The sequence below is a fragment of the Bubalus bubalis genome, chromosome 16 (assembly GCF_019923935.1).
Source record: "Bubalus bubalis isolate 160015118507 breed Murrah chromosome 16, NDDB_SH_1, whole genome shotgun sequence".
Lineage (NCBI taxonomy): Eukaryota > Metazoa > Chordata > Mammalia > Artiodactyla > Bovidae > Bubalus > Bubalus bubalis.
Window position 1 is genome coordinate 40,377,062 of NC_059172.1, and position 19,702 is coordinate 40,396,763.

Below are 19,702 nucleotides of genomic sequence, written 5' to 3' on the forward strand. Positions count from 1 at the left end.
TGATACTTCATCGGAACTCCTTGCATAAATTGAAATTTCAAAGTAGAATTTGATCTGTTGTGGCTGAGATTTAATAGGCTTCATGGAAATAAGATGGGCTCTGGAAAGACTTTCCCCACTACAGGCCCAGAGGAGTCCAGGACAAGGGGTCTGCATGAAAACTGCCCATTAACCAGGCAGCTCCACCTGCTGCTAGAGGAACACGGGCTGGGCAGGGAGAGGGCACCCAGGTGTCACCTCCTGCTTGTCATCGGATGATCCGTCTCAGCACTTAGCGCCATCAAGAGGCAAAGCTAGCAGAGAAATGAGGAAGGGGTGGCTTGGCCATCATCCAAAGTGGACCCTGGATGACAAGGGATAGACAAGGGATGAGAAGGGAGACAGCCTTGGCTAAGAGGGCACAGCTCTCCATTGGCACAGTTGGGCCCGTGCCAGGAAGCAAGCAGGGTGGGGACACAGGACAAGTGCCCTGGAGGCACCCGGGTCGATGGGGGCCTCAGTATCATCACATGGAACCACTGGTGGTCATCACTGGCTGACTTGTCTGGTTTCTTAGATCCTAGAGCCACGCTTCACAGGGGACACCCTGGCCATGCTACTCAACATCCCACCACAAAAGACGCTCCTCAGACGTCACCTGACCACCAAATTCAATGCCTTGATTGGCCCTGAGGCTGAGCAGGAGAAGCGAGAGAAAATGACCTCACCTGCTTACACACCACTGACCACCACAGCCAAAGTCCGGGTGAGTTGCCAGACCCTTTCTGGGGTGGCCACAGGGACCTGCTTTCTGCCCCTTAACTTGGGCAGCAGATAAGCCCAGACCTGGCGCCAAAGCCAAGTGGGCTGCCTGGACGAGGAGGCTCTCATGACTTCTGCTTTGGCTTCTACTTTGGTTTGATTTTATGTTACTCTTTGTTAGGCCAGTTCCCAGCCACCCTTGAGTCCAAGGGTGTGCAGGTTTCTTTACACAGAAATGATGTGCAGGCAGCATCCAGTCCTCTTTCCTGATGCTACCTTGACTCGTTTTGCAAAGCAGACAAGTTCCCGAGTGTGGGTGCCCTGTGCCAATTAGAGCTGTCTTACCAACTCAATGAGTGGCCCTGGCGGCAGCCAGCCCTGGAGGTGGCCAGCACACAGCTAGCAGAGGTCCCGAGGTCATCTAAGCACCAGCACCACTCAGTGGGGCTCTGAATCTCACACATCCCCCCTGCCTGAGCTGTCCTGCCAACTCAGCACAGCTCCAATGCTGGAGCAGGCAGGAAGGGTTATCTGTGTGGCTGCCCTAGGTGCTGTGAGAAGGTGGGGAGTGCTCCCCGTGTGGTGCCAAGTCCTGTGAGCTTGGCCTCTGTACAGACTGCAGCATCTTCAGAGAGTCCCGAGTCCTCCCAGGGAATGTCAACATCACAGGGCAAGAGTTTTGGGCACGGAGCCTTGGAGGAGCAGCTCTGCTTGCTCAGGACGATTGATCTGTTGGCCTCTCCCCAGCAGGCCAGTTGCTTCCAGGAGTGCTATTTTGTGAAGAGAGGTTTTCTAGAAGCAGTTTGCCTTATTCCTTCCCTCATAGGCCTGCTCTAAAATGTATTGTCAGGGTAGCTGCCTACCAGCTCAGTCATCTCTTTCTCATCACTTTGCATCTGCTGTGTTTTAGCCAAGGAAGCTGGGATTTTCACATTTTGGAAACATAAGAAAAAAGAAGTTTGATGAATCGACGGACTACATTTGCCCAATGGAGCCCAGCAACGGTGTCGGTGATGGTCACAGGGCCTACAGTGGCACCCGGGGCCTCAGCACACTTGATGCCCCAGAACTGGACGGGCTGGACCAGGTGGGCCCGATGAGCTGATGCCTCTGTCACCTGTGCTGTCTGTGCGTGCTGAGAGCTCACAGTAACTCCGTGTGTGTCACCATGTAACTCACCTCACCCCCGCGTACGCGCATGACCCGCAGAGAACATTCCAGCCATTGCGCAGCCCTGGGCGTCTTTCTCCGAACCCTGCGGGTGGCCAGGTATGGAGCTGCATCCTTGCTAAGGGGCCAGACCTGGGGACTCTCAGGAGGAAGGCCGCTTTAGGACGCTTGCACATTTTCGGTAGGTCTGAATGTCCAGCTATAGCGCTGGTGGCCAGGCCTGAGCTTGGACACAGGTGCCAAGGCCACAGACAACCCCAAGGGGCTCAGCTCTCAGGCCCCTCAGCCGCTCCCCTGCGTAAGGCAGTCCCAAGTGCCTTGGGCCTGTGGCCAGAGTTCTGGCTACAGGGACAGAGCAGGGCCTTCTGCTGTGGGGACAATGGAACTGTCGTGACTTCATTCAGAGGTGGTCTCTTCTTTCGGTAATAAAACCCGTATTTATGTAGAAAGCGAGCAGCACAGCCTATCTCTAAGCATGTCCAGGGGAGTGAGGTGGGCACATTGACAGCTGGAGTGCTGCTCAAGAGCCCACACTGCTGGGCTGGGCTGTGGTTTGCAGGTGTCCTGAGCAAGGGGGATGGGGCAAGGAGGCACCCCCTCCCAGCCTTTGGAGGAGCCTATGGCCTCACTTCAGGGTGCACCGCCCAGTGGGAAGCCCAGAGGCATTTTGCATCTCATATTCTGCTGTCGTGCAGACCCCGAAGCTGGTTTCCATTCTGGCGAGGGGAAGCCAGCCTGCCTTGCTGGCAGGCCTGTGTTCTTGCGTGCGTTGTGCGGGCTCTGCTGTGACTGCCCTCCCTGGGCCTGTGTAGGGGTTGCTCTGTCTTGGCGGAGCTGGAACAGACCTGGCCTCCTGATTTAGAGGCTGATTGACTGAAAGTGGGTCTTCCAGCCGGGCCTGGTCTGGCCAAGGACAGGGGAGGGACGCACCTGCCAGTCTGGGCTCCTGCTCATGAAATCCCAATTGGGCCCAGTGCAGCTTTTGGCTCCACTGGGTCCCCTGGGCCTTGTCTGCAGAATCCGGACAGCAGCCTCATAACTGGTGGCCGCGGCAGGGCCTCACGAGCCCAGTTTGAACTCTGGTTCTGTTCCAGATGGAGGCAATGCAAAGTACCAGCAGCCTCAGGCCATGGCCTCCCGGCCTCCTTTGAAGTCCAGTTAGCAAGGAATGTGGGCACCGGCTTGCAAGTTGTTAGCACGGCTGCTGTTTGATCCCAGGGCCGGGACTACTGACGAGAGGTGCTCCCCGGGGCTGATAGCGGGGCACGGCAGTTTAGAGCTGTAGTCAGGGCAGGCTTTACCCCTTGTTCCTTTCTTATTGTGTCCTGGTGGGAGACTCTCCGCATGTGCCTGCTTTCAAACCCTGCATGGGACTGTGATGTCACTAACTCTCTGCGGCTTCAAGCAAGTCCTGTATCTCTTGGTGGGGCCCAGTTTTCCCACCTGTAAAATGATGGGTTATATGCAGTGCCCTCAAAGGGCAAATCTACGATGTCCACAAAGGTTTAGGGGAGGAGGAGCGGACCGGCATTGCCTGAGCAGGTGGGGCTGGAGGTTCCTGGCAGTGAGGATACCTGGCTATGCCTACACTGGGGCATCAGTGTCTGAGGTCCTGCTGGTGCCAGAAACTGTCAGTGTGTTCAGCATCAGAAAGGCCTTCATCCCACTCTCCCTGCTCCTGTGTCCCCTCAGAGCTGGCACTGAAGTGGGGACGCGGGAGTGTATGTGACGGTGTGGGACACTGGAAGCTCTGCCTTTCCCCAGGGACGAGCAGTGAGTGCTTCACCCATGTGTCGCTCCCCAGGGCCTGGCCCACTCCTTGCCCACTCTCCCAGGGAGCAGGCCCAGGCAGGATAGGACTTGCAAGCCACCTCTGCGAATCCCGAGCTCAGTCCACGAGGACTGACCAGGCCACTGCCCGTTTTACAGATGGCACCTTCGGAAGGCACCGTGACGCAGATAGGGCTCCTCTCCCAAGACATTCACCGCCTCACGGTAGGACTCTGGCCCTCTCTCTATAGTAGGACCCGTGCTGGGGAGGCCCCGGGAATTTGGTGTGGGGCTGGCTTAGCCCCCCTGCCTAAGCCAGAGCCTGTAGCACCAGCGCCCCTGCTGGGGGAGAGCAGACGGGACTGGGGGCTGGTGCCAGAGGTGAGCCAGCCCTGAGGCAGATAGAGGCCCAGAGGCCTTTTCCACTGGCCTGTCTTGAGCCGAAACCAGCTAAAGTGTCCTAGGTCGCAGGCCCTCTGTCCAGACCTGGGACTGGTGAGGAGACCAAGATACTCAGCAGTTCTGGGTCACCTGCCTCGTCAGCCCAAAGCCCAGGCCTCACCCCTGCCTGATGGACAGGGCTCTGCCCTCTCCGCCCATGAGACACACATTTCCTGTCATGCCTCTGACTTTACGGACTTCACAGGCACAAGTCCATCCTGGCATGTCCAGCTGGGACAAACTGTACCATGTGAAGCTGCTCAGACCCAGGGGAGAGGAGCCACTCTGGAGGGAGACTGACTGTCCCCGTCTGCGAGCTTGGGCAAGTCACTGTCTGTCAAGCAGGGCTGATAACATCCTCCTTTCCAGGCCAGCAGGCAGACCAGAGCTGGCAGAAAAAGGCCAGTCAGAGAACAGAATCACATTGGTGAGGCCTGGTGCCTCCCAGGGCCTGTCAGTTCTGGACTGCCCCAGCATGAGCCCACTGACCACAGTGTCCACCTCGCTGAGGCCTTTGCTGGTTTATTGAGCAGATTATAAAGGCCGAACCCAAGACAAGACTGGGGGTTGGGGGGCTCTCCCTGAGTCCAAACAGGATCACTTTTGTCAATTTGTTTTTTCTTGGCTCACACACTGAAATGAACCCACCCAGCCTTGTCCTTCTCACAGACCTTTGGTGGCCATGAACTGGCACCTTTAAAGGTAGGAGCAATCCACTGTTGATGGTGTTGGTGTCCCTGGGACACCATGAACTTACAGGGCGCTGGTGTCAGGGCCAACCCAAGACCCTGCTGCTCCCCATGGAGCAGCCGCAGGGCAGCCTTGACCTGTTGAACGCTGTTGAGCGGGGTCTTCGGCCGTGTCCTTTCAGACGATGCTGAGCCAGGACCAGCTGCTGACCGACTCCCGCTTGGCCACTCCCAGATCTGAGGACTGGAGATGACTCTCTTCATGGCTGGCAGCCCAGAGAGGCACGTGTGTGGGTCCCGAGTCCGCTTCGATGGGAAGCTGGCCCACGGCCACCCACAGAGCCCAGAGTGGGCCCCAGGGCATCTCCGACGTGGGTGCTGACAGGACAATGCGAGGCTGTGGAACAGATGTGCACGAGGTGGCCCACAGGTTTTCAACTGTGCTGTGCTCTCCACCACAGCCTGTGTACTTTTATAAGTGGGCTGTAGAGCGCTTTTGCAGGGAGGGCAGTGAGATGCCCACACACACTCAATGACTCACGCCATCCCTAGTGACAGCCCGGGGCTCTTACACCAAAGGGGAAAGGCTGTGAGTCACAAAAGCTTTGCTGGAAAAAAAAAATTCTGAATGTTCTGAGCTGACTGAAGGGGTAGGAAGCCCCCTCCCGGGCTGCTTCCATATGAAAGCTTGTAGTGCATTTCCGTTCCCAGGAATCCGGCTGGAGTGACAGCAGGGAAGGAGGAATGGACTCCCTTGACAAGGCTGCCCTTTTCTGCAGTGGTGTCTCAGGTTCTCAGGGCTGCGGGGCCTCCCAGCACCTGAGCAGACATCTCTGCGGCCCTTCCCTCGTTAGCCTAAGAGGCTATTTATCTAATCAAACAGCTCCCTCAAGTGGAAGGCCCTTTCCACTGCAAGACATCTCAGTTATGTCCTACCTCAGGGAGAGGCGCCAGCTCAGCGGCCACACCTCACCCTCGCAACCAGCCTTCCCCCCTGAGCAATGGCCCTAACTCCTCCCTGTGGCGGCTCTAGCTCTGGCCTCATCTCTCTAACTTCCCGGCGGGGGAGGGGGGGGTCTTCCACTTGATCCCCTCCGGGTGTTCTCTGCACCATCCCTGGGGGTATGTTCCCAAAGCACTGTTTTCATCCTGCTAAGAACTCAGTTCCGCAACCACCACAGATTAGCATTCAAAAGCCTTAGCACCCAAGACCCATCTGAATCTTCAGCATTCATGAACCCGTGCTCTAGCCATGGCTCCTACCGTTCCCTCTCTGAAATGTATTTTTCTCCTCCGCCCTGTCACGAGGCTGAATCCTGTCTGCTGAGGTTCAGATCAGCCCAGCCTCTTTCAGGAGGCTTTCACTGCGGGTTGGAGGTCCACACCCCATGGTGCTGTCTGACCTGAGCACCTCCTGGCTCTCCTTGAAGTGGTGTGGCACCTTTTTTCACCTGTGCGCAACACAAGCTCACTAAGCATCTGCTACAGACAGGCCCCTGCAGACAAGAGTAAGGCCCTTCCCCATCATCTAATTCCCTCACATGTGCAAGTTAAATACCTTCCATTCTGGGCCAAGGAGCACTGGGGATACAGGGATGAATGCCAAGGTCTTTGCCTGAGGGTGTGGATGGTCCAGTGTGGGAGTACAGGTCTGTTTCAGATAAGAGCGTGTGCTGAGCGTTACAGAGGCTCCAATAGAAGGGTCTACAGCCCCAAAGAGCAAATTGTCATTTTTAACGGAGCGCTGGGGAGGGGGACTGAAAAGGCTCCAAGGAAGAGGTGATACTTGAATTTTGAAAGATGAGTCAGGGCCAAGTATGCTTGAGGGGAAAGGCACTCCAGGCGGATGGACCCGAACCATCCCAGCACGCCCAAGGAGGTACCTGAAGTTGGTAGGACAAGAGCGGAGCTTCTTGAGCCCTGCACTGCGGTCATTCGGGGCTGGTAAGTCACTGTGCTGGGGCCATCCCGTGTGCTCTAGGATGTTTAGCAGCATCCTTGGTCTCTCCCTCTAGATGCCAATAGCTCCCCTCTAGTTGAGGACCTCTGGGCCAGAGAAGGAGGCCCAAGGAAGGAAGGATCTGGTGAGGTCAGCTGGAGCCCAGATCAAGAAAGGCTTGGTAAGCCAGCCTCCTGGAATTGACCTTGGAGACACACGGTGTCCAGGGAGGGAGTACTGAAAGCAATGAGAGGCTTAAAGCAGGGGACAGGCATGGTGTGATTTGTGTTTAAAAGAAACATCTGAAGGGAAGACCTACCTACTCATCGTGCAGTGCCCAGCACTGTGTCTTTCTCTGAGTAGGGACCTCACTGAGGGTGAGCTCAACTGGTGGATGGATGAAGGCTAAGCTGCCACCATCTCCCCCAGCCCGCACTGGCCCTCTGAGACTGACCTGTTACGCCACCTGTGGATACTGCACCACTGCACTTCAGAGAATTCTCTTGAGCTGTCTTCCTCTCTCTCTCTCCTGTATCCCTTCACTCTGCCCTGCTACCCACATATACACGTGTGTAAGAAGTCCAGTGACATCAAGTTCAAACAATGCTGCTACTACGCCAGTTTTTTGCAAAAAGCGAACAACTTGGAGTTAAACTCAAGTTTGAAGCCCAGCTCTGCCACCTACTGGCTGAATGACCTAGGGACAACAGCTTCATGTCTAAGTTGCCACGTCTGTAACTTGGAGAACAAAATCCGCATGGGATTTCTGGCTCAGCAGAGGGGAGAGCAGCCAAAATGGCAGAGTAACAAGACCCAGATCTCACCTGCTTTCACGAGCACACCAAAATCACAACTATCTGCAGAACAGCCATCGATAAAAAAAAAGACTGTAGAGATTTTCTACAGTTAATGACATAAAGAAGGAACCACGATGAAACAGGTAGGAAGGATGGACTTGTAATACAATCAAATCCCATACCACCTCCCCGGGGGTGGGTGACCCACAGACTAGGGAATAATAATTACGTTTGTTAGATTCTCCTACAAGAGCAAGAGTTCTGAGCCCCACGTCAGGCCCCCAAGCCCAGGGCTCTGGTCAGATCTCTCCAGAGCAGCTGTTTCTGAAGCCAGTGGGGCTTAACTGCAGAAGCCCCACAAGCCTGGGGCAAACAGAGACTCCATTCTTAAAGGCACATACAAAACTCCATGTACACAGGGCAAAAGAAGTAGTTTGTCAAGAGCCTGAGCCAGACCTACCTGCTGGTCTTGGAGAGTCTCCTGGAGAGGAAGGGAGTGGGTGTGGCTCACGCTGGGGACAGAGACACGAGTGGCAGCCATACCCGGGAGCATTAGGGAGCTTGAACATGGTTGATGGCAGCAGCTGACAGCTTGGCACAGTAGCTCAAGGACCACACCCTGCCCAGTGGCCTACAGGCCACAGCACTGGGCCACCTCAGGCCAAAGAACTGGGCAGGACACAGCCTTGCCCATCAGCAAATGGGCCATTTGGGTTTACCCCTCAACACAGCCCAACTCATCAGAGGGCTAAGACCTGGCTCGTAAAGCAAGAAAACTACAATTCCCCAACATAGGCCAGACTATACCCTGGGACCAGGTGGGCCCTAAACACTAATAGGCCAACACAACCTTTCAGGACACCCCAGGTCCCATGCCCAACTGTGTGAGGAACCAATGATCTCAAGCTCTAGGGTCTTTGGCCCTACAGTCAGACTTCAGGAACTAGCTCTGCCTGCCAGTAGTCTGGCCCTAACCCCCAGGAACTGGTTTCATCTGTCAGCAGGTGGGCAACAGCCGCAGGGTCTTGTGACCCTGATTCTGCCCACCAGTGAGCCAGCACTAGCCCCGGGGCCTCCTTGGGTTAAGCCACACCCAACCAGCCCAGGGGGGCATCCAAGCCCAATGCACCACAACATAAAGGCCCATGCTGCCCTCTTAGGGGGAACCCTAGAACATAGAGCTTGGGTAAGGAGAGGAATACACTGCAAGGATGCTTCCTACACAAGGCCACTTCTCCAAGGTCAAGAAATGTAACTAACCTACCACTTACATACAAAGAGTAATTCAGACAGAATGAGGTGGCAGAGGAAACCACCACTGCTGAAAAGAATGAAAAAAAATGAGGTGAGTTTAAGAGAACTCTGGGACAACATCAAGCACATTAATATTTGCATTACTAGGGTCCCAAAAAGAGAAGAGAGAAAGGGCTCGAGAAAATATTTGAAGAGATAATAGCTGAAAACCTCCCTAACCTGGGAAAAGAAATAGTCACCCAAGTCCAGGAAATGCAGAGAGCCCCAAAGAGAAACATAGCAAGTCACATTGTAATCAAAATGACAAAAATTAAAGCTAAAGAGAGAATACTAAAAGCAGCAAATAACATTAAAGGGAACTCCCATAAAACTACTAGCTAATTTTTCAGCAGAAACTGCAGGTCAGAAGGGAGTGGCATGATATATTTAAAGTGTGAAAGGAAAAATGCAACCAAGAATACTCTACCCACCAAGGCTGTCATTCAGATTTGAAGGAGACATCAAAAACTTTAAAGACAAGCAAAAGCTAAAAGAATTCATCACCAAACTAGCTTTACAACAAATGTTAAAGGAACGTGTCTAGTGGAAAAAGAAAAGGCTGCCAGTGTAAATAAGAAAATTATGGAATGAAAAACTCACCAGTAAAGGCAAACATACAGCAAAGGTATGAAATCAGCCTCCCGCAAAGCTAGTAGGGTTGATAAAAAACAAAAGTAGTAAAGTCATCGCTATCCACAATAAGCAATTAAGGGATATACCAAACAACTAGATGTAAAATGTCAAGAAGAGTAATTGTGAGGGTGGGGAAAGTACAAATGCAGGGTATTTAAAATGCAGTTGAAAGAGATCAGCAACTTAATCATATATACATACAGACGCTGTACAAAAACCTCAAGGTAACTGCAAACCAAAAATCTATAATATAAATACACACAAAGGACTCCAAACCTAACACTTAAGATAGTCATCAAGTCACAAAAGAAGGAAAAAAAGACCTTCAAAACAAATCCAAAACAACACAATGGCAGTAAGAAAATATATATTGATAATTAAAGAAAAGACACAGACTGGCTGAATGGACACAAAAAGATGATCCATGTATTTGCTGCCTGCAAGAGGTTCCTTTCAAATCTAGGGACACTTACAGACTGAAAGCGAGAGGAGGAGAAAAGACATACCATGCAAATGGAAATCAAAAGAAAGCTGGAGTAGCAATACTTACAGACGAAATAGACTTAAAGACTGTTAAAAGAGACAACCAATGGATCACTGAAGAAATCAAAGAGGAAGTAAATACCTAGAGACAAATATGAAAACACAATGTTCCAAAACCCTGAGATGCAGCAAACGCAGTTTTAAGAGGGAAGTTTATAGTGATACAGGCTTACCTCAGGAAACAAAAGTTCTCAAACAACCTTACACCTAAAGCAGCTAAAGAAAGAAGAATGAACAAAACACAAAGTTAGCAGAAGGAAAGAGAGCATAAAGATGAGAGCAGGAATAAATGAAATAGAGACTACAAAAAAAATAGAAAATATCAATTAAACTAAAAGCTGGTTCTTTGAAAAGATACACAAAAATTGCTAAACCTTTACCAAGATTCATCAAGAAAAAACAGAGAGGCCTAAACCAGTAAAGTCAGAAATGAAAGTTACAACTGACACCACAGAAATGCAAAGGATTACAAGAGGCTATTTCAAGCAACTATGCACCAACAAAATGGACAATCTGGAAGGAATGAACAAAGTTAGAGAGGTATGATCTCTCAAGACTGAACCAGGAGGAAAGAAAATATGAACAGACCAATTACCAGTACTGAAATTTGAATCAGTAACTTTAACTCTCCCCCAACAAACAAAAGTCACATGAATTCTATCAAACATTAGAGAAGAGAGAACACCCTTCTGAAACTATTCCAAAAAACTGGAGAGAAAGGAACACATCTGAACTCATTCTATGAGGCAACCGTTATCCTGATAATGAAAATCAGACAAAATTATAACAAAAAAGAAAATTAAAAACACTTATCACTGATGAGCATAGATGCAAAAGTCCTCAGCAAAATACTAGCAAACCTACTCATAACAATACGTTAAAAGGATTGTACACCATGATGAAGTGGGAACTATCCAAGGGCGGCAGAGATTTTTTTCAATATCTACAAATCAATCAGTGTGATACGCCACATTCACAAACAGAAGAATAAAAACCACAGGATCATCTCAATAGATGCACAAAAAGCTTTTGATAAAATTGAACATCCATTTGATAAAAATTCTCCAGAAAGTGGGCATAGAAGGATATACATCAACATAATAAAGGCTATACATAGCTTTTCATGGCTAGGTATAGCTAACATCATACTCAACAGTGAAAAGCTGACAGCATTCCCTCAAAGATCAGGAACAAAACAAAGATATCCATTCTCACCTTTTTTATCCAACTGTTTTGGAAGTCCCAGCTGCAGCAATCAAAGAAAAAGGAAATGAATCCAAATTGAAAAAGAATTGAAACTCACTGTTGCAGATGACTATATATAGAAAGTACTAAAGGCAGGACCAGAAAGTTACTGGAGTTTATCAGTGAATTCAGTGAAGTTGAAGGATACAAAGTTAATACACAGGTATTTGTAATAACCACCCCTAACCCACCCCGCACTCCAGAATAGGACTTCGCATTTAGAGGACGCTAACAAAGATGCACCTCTTACCTCCATTTGTTGTGCCGAGTACAAGGAATCTAGGATTCCCGGGGCCCACCTTGACTACTGCCCTGATGTGTATTTTAAACACTGTTTGCATTTCAAGGGTCTCCTACAAGAGAAGGAAGAGTGCACGTGGAGGGCGCCTGAGCACTCTAATAGGTCTACCTTAAAAACTGCACTCTAGAAAAAAGGGGGTCAAGAGAAATGATCACAAGTTGACGTGACCCCGCTTGGATTCTGCTGGAGTTCTGCCCCAGCATTTTTGACAGTTCTGACCTCCCAAGGCACAAGATGCCAGTTCAGATGTGGAGCAAGCCAAGGCCTTCTACCTGTCCAGCCGGTCACCCTCAGACCCTCACTCATGGGCTATCTGCCTTGCACTGAATTTTATCTCACTAAACTATGGGAAAAGATACTGAAAGGGAGTGCCTTCAAACCTCACCAGGCAAGGAGGCCCCAGAAGCCCCTTTATCTCCTGCCTCTTGAACCACACCAAAAGAGAGGAGTGCCAGCGCACCCGAGGGTCCATGACAAGGGTCTTTGGATACTTCCCAGTTTACTGTGGTGAAGTTGAGCTCACTGTGAACCATGAACAAGACCGGGCAAATTTGGAAAGAGCAAGAGAGGCTTTAGTAGGTGAAAATCATGTCCTTGGTATAACCCAGTTTCTTCAGGTTAGGGTGCGCAGCTGTCTGGATCAGGGGCAGTGGACCACACACCAGGATGAGCGTGGACTTCCCAGGCGGAGGGAGGTGCTCCTTGATCATGTCCTTGGTAATGAAGCCTGAGCTGTACTTCCAGTCTGAGGTTAAGCATAAAAAAACTGTTGGAGGAGCCAGTTTGCATCCTTGACCCCAGGCCTTCTACCCTCCCTCCCTTAAGCCTGGGAGCTTTGTTGGCCAAAGCTTAGACATCTGTGCTACTGGTTTCTGCAGAAACTTGAGAGTAGAGGATGTGGGTGGGTCCAGGCAGCCCTCGTAAGTATTTACACCAGATCCCAGGCTCGCTGCTGGGATTCTGAGTCCTTGGCTGGTGTCTGCCGGCTGTAAGCACTGACAGGGTGAACAGCACAGTGAGACAGATGCACCCATGTGTAGTGTGAATCCAGGCAGAAAGCGGGAACTGTGCCCGGCAGAGGACGCGGTGGTGTTTGGGAGCCGGCTCAGTTGGGTGGCGCCCTCTGCTGGCCAGAGAGCTCTATGACAAGGCAGGCATAACAGTGCTGTGTGGGAGAGGCAGCCTGCCAGCAGTGTGAGGGCTCTGTGGGGTGCGGTGTGCACTGCGGCAGCTGGGTGCTGGCTAGGGCTGCAGCCGCTGTCTGCAGTTCAACTTGTGAGGACTGCTGTCCTAGGTGAGGTGAACGGTGCCAGGTGAAGGGGTAAGTGGCCATACTGGATGCAGTGAGTGATGACTCTGTGGGATGCTGTGTGGAGTGGGTGTTCAACGTGACCCAGGGATCCCTCTGATGTCACAGGGCAGTGTGTGGAGTGCCGCTGAGATGCAGACACCTACTCTCTCCTGCCCTTACAAACAAGTCAGCCCAAATCGTCTCTCCCTCAAATTCCCAGTAGGGACATAGCCCAAGGTTTCAGCCACCAAGCTCACAACCAATCAACCACCCCAGGGACTGGCTCCTGGCTGGGTCCAAGGTTGGAGCTGACCCCTGGTGGGGACAAAAGGGGACCATACCAACAGGAGGCCTGTCCAGTGTGTACCACAGGTTGAACTGCGTTGGATGAGTTCTGGCAACTTCTTCAAGCTCATTTCTCATCAAGATATCCTCCTCTGTCTAGGAAAAAAAAAAGGCAGCATGAGCCGAGCTCCTCCAGGGCATCCTACTTGTCCCCCACACTAAGCACGTGGGTCTGCACACTCCTGTGCCAGTCTTTCAGTTCTAGCTTGAGTGCTCCCTGCAGACTCTGGGGCAACAAGTTCTGCTGAGGCTCCGGCACAACAAACACCCTCTGGTGGAGGGAAGCGGTGGGTGACTGCCCTCCACCTGCAAGGCTGTGTCTGAGCACTGGGCATCCCGGCCCAGCTCCTGCACCCACCCTGAGTGCCAGGCAAGGCAAACTCGAAGGACCCGGGATTTCCTGCAGGGAATGCAAGGGGCTAAGGCAGTGAGGTATGACACTGTATGTAATCTACAGCACTGCAGAGCTACCGCAGAGGAAGACAGAGGCTGTAGCCCCCACTAGGGAGAGTCAGCAAGGCCAGAAGATCTGTTGCAGGCTCAGAGATTTGCTGCACACGAGTCCTGGACCTTAAAACTCGTCACAATCCTTGTCCTAACAATCTCACGTCTAGGATTCTGTTTAAAAAAATAATCCAACTGTGATCAAGCCTAGGCCCAGTTATTCACCACTGTATCATTTATAACCATGAAAACTGAGAATAGCCTGGAAAAGATTTAGTAAATGATGGTACAACTTGATATAGACTGATAAAAATATTTACAAAGAGTAATAATGAGAAGAAAATGCCTGTGAGGTAATGTTGAGTGGAAAAAAATGAAAAACTAATTGTGACTATACAGCACGTATAGGACAAAGACAAGAAAATGAAGTGAATTATTTATATGCTTCTGTATTTCCCGAAATTTCCACTAAAGGCATCTATGATTTTATATTGGGGAAAAGCACAGAACTATGTATTAAAGAAGGAAAGCTTAGTGCTTATGGTTGGTTGGGGAGACACAGTTAAAAAAAATGAACAACAACAAAAAAGGAAAACCAGGCCTAGACTCAGTTTCTCTGGCTGCCAGCAGCCCTGCTTGAGCCCAGTAAGCCCTTCCACAGCTGCAGACACAGATCAGCATGAGCTCGGTGAGCAGGGAGGGGCCGCAAACAGTGGGACATTATTTCCCTGCTCAGGGCTGACTCAGCAGAACTGACCTGGTTGGCGAAGATGAGGGACATCACGGTCTTGTCACTAGGCTTCCTGGCAATGCAGCGGATGAGCTGCAGCATGGGCGTGATCCCTGGAACACAGAGAGCAGGCAGGCTGGCTTCCCCTCCCCCTGATGCCCACAGTCCCTGCTCTGCAGCAGCTTCACAGGTTGCCTTGATCTCAATTACTTTTCTCACTTCTGTGCCCAAAACTCAAAGTGCAGAACTACCCTTCATCTTGGTTTTCTCTTCTAATGCAATAGTCCATCAAAAGCCCTTCTCATTTTCACATGGCAATATCAGCTTTGAAACTGGACTGCATGTTCCATCCAGCTCCCTCACTGAGCTTTTTAGTGTCTTCGTTTGTAAGACAGAACCAATGACAAGTAAATGTGGCAGTTTTTTTAAAAATGCCCATTATGGTGCCTGGCGTGTAGTAGTTCGCATTACATGATTGTTCTCCTCTTTCAGGCATTCATTTTCAAGGGATAGGGAGCATCAGGCTTGAATAGGATCCAGGAGCCCTTGGGAGCCCATGTGTGGACCAGCCCAGCCTGCCCCCCAAACTCACCTTAGAAGCTCCAGGGGCCCCTGGTGTAGCCCCCATGTTGGTTAAGGGGAGCAGGGCATCCAGGGTCAGAGTCAAGAATGGTCATTGACTTTGTATCCCCATTTCAAACAGCCAGGGAAAGAATCTCTTCCATCGCCTCTTCCAGGACCATGACTCCAAAGTGAGAGAGGTCTCGGGGTTCACCCTGGATGAAGCCCCCAGCTCCCTCTTACCTGTGCCCCCAGCAATCATTCCCAGGTGACGCACCAGTTTAGTTTCAGGCTCACTCGTTTTGTATGGCTTGAATACAAACTTCCCTGAAATCACAAGAGGGTACTTCTTATGTCTACAACTTGTACAAACATCATCTTGGGCCTCCTCAGCCAGCCCTGGCCCACCAGGGCCCAAAGCGGGAATAGAGCTGGGGCATTCTTGGGGAATAACTCTATCTTTTCTCCTGAGGAAGGAGGAAGGCACGCTGAAGTTAACATGGAGCCTCACAGAGCGCTCTCACCCATGCTAGTGAATGAGTAAGTGACGAGTGTGTGAGTAAGTGGATGAGTGTGCATTCCTTCCATCCGTCAACCCTTTATCCATTTTTTCAGCCATAGCCAAGTGCCTTTTGTGTATCAGGCATTGTGCTGGAGATACAGTGATGAGGAAATACCAAATCACCGCCTCACCTTCATGAACCTTATACTCTCATAAAGTGGGTATGTGAATGAATGTATGAAGACTTCAAGGACAAGAGCATGTTACTCAAATCTTAGGAGTTTTCTAGAATGATGCAACAAGAGTGGGGATATTCCTCCCAGCTGGAGGCCTAGTGTGAAGCTCCCAGTACCTGACCCATGATAGAACAGGCACCCAGATGGCCCTTGAAAAAGGATGGTGTCCCCAATTTTCATGTTCTCCAAGTACTGAGTCATCTTCCCCCCTTCTGGGTGATTAGGATGTACATTTTTGAAGTAGATCTGAAAAATAAAGCAGCACAGTTTTCACACCTTTAGACTTGAGACCGCAGCCACATACAACTCAGGAATATATTTGCTACCAGAAACTGTGAGGAGCAAATCCACTGTGCTCATGGTTGCTCTGAGCAACCCCTGAAGACTTCCCTAGGAAACAGCTTCACTGTTAAATGCACTGCCAGGGAGCCCTGTCCAGGCATGCACCCCTTCTCCACCCACTACCCTGAACAGGCTTGTGACAGCGAGGCAGCTGGACGTGGCCGGCATCCTTTACCTTGATGATTAAGTCCACAAAGCCTAGGTCGTCATCACTGGACACAGGTGTGTAAGCCCTGACCACCAGAACCCCATCAATTTCGGCCAAGAGATGAACATAGTTACCTACAGAAAAGACACCAAATGTTAAGACTGAGCAGGGCCAGCCTAAACAGGACCAAGGGTTTCTCTAAAGCGGCGGCCTCAGGGACCAGGGACCGGTTTTGTGGAAGACAAATTTTCCACAGACCAGGGAAGGAGAGTGGTCTGGGGAGGATTCGAGCACATTATGTTTATTCTGCACTTTATTTCCATTTCATGGCAATCTCAGGATGTTCCACCATGACTTTAGGGCTAGGATTTGGGCTCCTATGGGAATCTAATGCTGCTGCTGATCTGACAGGAGGCGGAGCTCAGGCAGTAGTGTGAGTGATGGGGAGCAGCTGTAAATATAGATAAAGCGCCACTCGCTGGCCTACCGCTCACCTCCTGCTGTGCAGCCCGGGTCCTAACAGGCCACGGACCAGTACCTGATCATGGCTGGGGACTCCTGCTCTAAAGGGTTGAGCTTCGAGGGGTGAGGGGGTACATAGTGTGGCAGAGTGCATGGGAGGAGGACCAAGAAGGGAAGGAGTCCAAGTCCAGGATGCCTGGATCCTAGGCCTGCCCTCATCACCACATGTGCAACCCGGAACAACTTCACCCCATACACCTGCCCTGACTCCGTCATAGTGTAGTTGTGAGTTTCACTGATAAACCATCATGCGAAAGAACATGAAGAAGAAGATGATATAAAACTGTCACTTTGAAATTAACAGAACATTGTAAATCAACTTTACTTCAATAAAATTTTAAAAAGGACAGGCTCAATGTCTCTGGCTATGGCCTGGTTGGACACCAGGGATACCCAGGAATAAACACCTGCAGCAGCTTCCTGCTGAAAACTCATTTGATGCTGGAAACCTCAGAAAGGCTCTTTCAGATGCAGACAACCTGGGCCTGGTGTGGCAGCAACCTCAGAGAAAATGGGTCTGCACAACTGGTCCCAAGTCCCCATCTCTAACCAGCTTCATTTCAGCAGAGCTGGGACGCATGAGCACTCTGAGTCTTCATAGCTGACTCTCCCAGAAGCCTCTAAACTACTTTTCCCACTAACTGTGCACTGCCCACACCAGGGCTGAGGACAGTGGGTCACGGCAGTTTCTAAGAAATTCTACTTCTCAAAGGTTTTCATTCTTTAGTTTTCTTGCCAATAGGACTGGCCTCAGAGGCCAGGCAGAGGGCTGGAAAGCAAGCTGACACTCAGCTCTTAGGGCTGAAGAAGAAGAGAGGAAGCAGCAAGGAGGCTCAGGGGCCAGGCTGGCTGCCTCGTGGGTCATTTCCTCACTTGAAGAGGTGACGTCAACATCTGTCCCCTGCTCACAGGACAAGCAGGCTCTGGATGAGGACCTCCACCAGGAAGGCAAACAGCACTAGCAGTTTGTACAAAGTTTCAGGCTCTGGGCCTGGCAGAGACTAAGACTGACTCAGCTATCTGGTGGTGGTACAGATTGGCGTTGCTGTGCTCAGTTGCTCGGTCATGTCCAATTCTGTGTGACCCTATGGACTGTAGCCTGCCAAGCTCCTCTGTCCATGGAATTTTCCAGGCAAGAATACTGGAGTGGGTTGCCATTTCCTACTCCAAGGGATCTTCCTGACCCAGAGATCAAACCTGTATCTCCTGCATTGGCAGGTGGCTTCTTTACCACTGTGCCACCTGGGAAGCCTGGTGGTACAGATTAGAAATGGCATTAACTTGGAACTCTAGGACTGTTCAGGCTCGTACCCACAATAGGTACCTCTGTGTGTGCATGGGTCTGAAGCCCCTGCTGAGAATCCATGTAGTGGGGTGGGGGAGGACACCAGTTTCCTCCTGCCTCTCCAAACATTCAGGGCCTTTCTCCCTACAGTAGGGGAACATCAATTCCTCCCATCCCTCCCAACTGCACAGCACTTTACAGTTTGAATTTCACATCCATCCATCACTTCTCACAATACCACCAGTAGCAGACAGGCCTGGGAAACCCCATTTTATAGACAGAGGCTCAGAGAGGTGAGGGACTTGCCTACAGTTGCCCAGCAAGGAGCTGACAATGGGATCTTAGACATTCTGACTCTAGAGGTGCTTCTTTTCAATGCTTATTACAGTATCAGTTTTGTGTCAGCCCAAATGGAGCAATGAGAAAGGGAATGGACTGCCCCCAAGCCCATCTCCCCACCTCTCTGAGCTTATGTGGCTCAAGCAAGGTAGCAGGGTAACCTCTGCACCTCAGCCGAGTTTCTGATGGGAGCAGAGTGCTCCCGGTGCTGACAAAACCCCACTCACCTACAGGAAGCCCTAAGGCATGGTCCAGGGAGGGCAGTCCAAAGCGGAACCTCCGAGTGTTGTGGCTGATTTGCTGATCAAGTAGAGACAGGCTCTGTCAGCTTTCTGGAAGTCTTGCTGGGCAGCTCAGATGCCTGAGAAAGGAGCTCTCCACACGCATACACAGACATGTGTGCTCTGGGGAGCAAACCAGAGGCCACAAGGGCCCACCCCACTGCCCTGGCCTCCCCAGCCACCACAGGCCCCACACCTTGTCTTCCTCTTGCATCACCCCACCCCCATCCCTGACAGCAGAGGGGGAGGGCTGCCCCATCACCTCTTTCTCAATCAAAGGCAGCGGGTACTTGGTATCAGAGTTCTGTAAGGTGATGTGACGACTCTTCATCACGTTCTTGCTCTTCAGGGCAAACAGGAGCACAGTGATCCCAATAACAGTGACAGCGAAGAGCAGGGACGGGTCCTCCTGGACACAGTGTGAGCAGGCCCCTCAGGTCCTGCCTGCCATGGGCAGGACAGCCCTCAGGCACGGCGGAATCCTTGCCACACCAAAGGCACGTGTGAAAGCTGGACTGTGCCTGAAAGAAGCTAGGCAGAGGTAAAGGTACCAGAACGGAAGGCAGGCTGAGCCTCGGGTGGACCTGGAGTGTGGGGAGGGGCCAGCTGGGAGGTTCTAAACTCCCAGCCAGACGGCCCAGAAGTGCTAATGTCACCAGACCTTTCAAGCCCATCTGTCTCTATCTTGGCTACAGTCTAGGGTGCAAGCCCTGGAAGTCTCTCCCTTGAGGTGGAGGGGGTGCTTCTAATACACAATTTGGAATGAAGGCCTCAATCCTCAGGGACAGAGCTAAAGAGGGGGGATTAGCTGTTGACATCTAAGAGGTATAGGGCTCCCCTCCCCTACTCCCTCCTTCCATGTCTGGCTAAGGCAGAGGTAGGGGTGGGGTGAGTACCCCTGGTGCCAGAGCTGCTCCAGGTCTTTGCTCAGAATCCACCAACTCCCACCCTTAGCAAGAGTGTCCTTGCTCACAACCTGCCAACTCCCACCCCACCCACCCTTAGCAGGAGTGGACATAAATCTTTAAGTTGAAGAGTTCAGAGATAAAGGAAGTTATATGCACACACAAAAGGAAAAAAGAAAAAAAAAAAAAAACAACAGATGGAACCAGTT

At 51.1% G+C, this 19,702-nt stretch overlaps 2 protein-coding genes across 10 annotated transcripts in view; one reads left to right on the forward strand and one right to left on the reverse strand.

The window, feature by feature from the left end:
• PPFIBP2 (PPFIA binding protein 2) overlaps positions 1 to 9,102 on the forward strand; it is a 155,592-nt gene extending 146,490 nt beyond the window's left edge. For all 9 annotated transcript variants that reach the window (XM_025266582.3, XM_025266580.3, XM_025266581.3 and 6 more), the window contains 4 exons: positions 557 to 745; positions 1,652 to 1,828; positions 3,841 to 3,906; positions 4,994 to 9,102. In XM_025266582.3, the coding sequence (XP_025122367.2) occupies positions 557 to 745; positions 1,652 to 1,828; positions 3,841 to 3,906; positions 4,994 to 5,065 (504 nt within the window). In that variant the 3' untranslated portion in view covers positions 5,066 to 9,102. The remainder of the gene's footprint in view (positions 1 to 556; positions 746 to 1,651; positions 1,829 to 3,840; positions 3,907 to 4,993) is intronic.
• A 1,917-nt stretch (positions 9,103 to 11,019) lies between these two features.
• Positions 11,020 to 19,129, reverse strand: LOC102405143 (NADH-cytochrome b5 reductase 2). Its single transcript, XM_044929470.2, has 8 exons — positions 18,851 to 19,129; positions 18,535 to 18,607; positions 16,189 to 16,295; positions 15,788 to 15,917; positions 15,177 to 15,260; positions 14,400 to 14,485; positions 13,195 to 13,294; positions 11,020 to 12,307 (listed from the first exon to the last, which is right to left on the reverse strand). Exons 1-8 carry the CDS (start codon positions 18,917 to 18,919, stop codon positions 12,135 to 12,137), a joined length of 822 nt encoding a protein of 273 aa, XP_044785405.2. The 5' UTR covers positions 18,920 to 19,129; the 3' UTR covers positions 11,020 to 12,134.
• Positions 19,130 to 19,702: the final 573 nt, after the last annotated feature.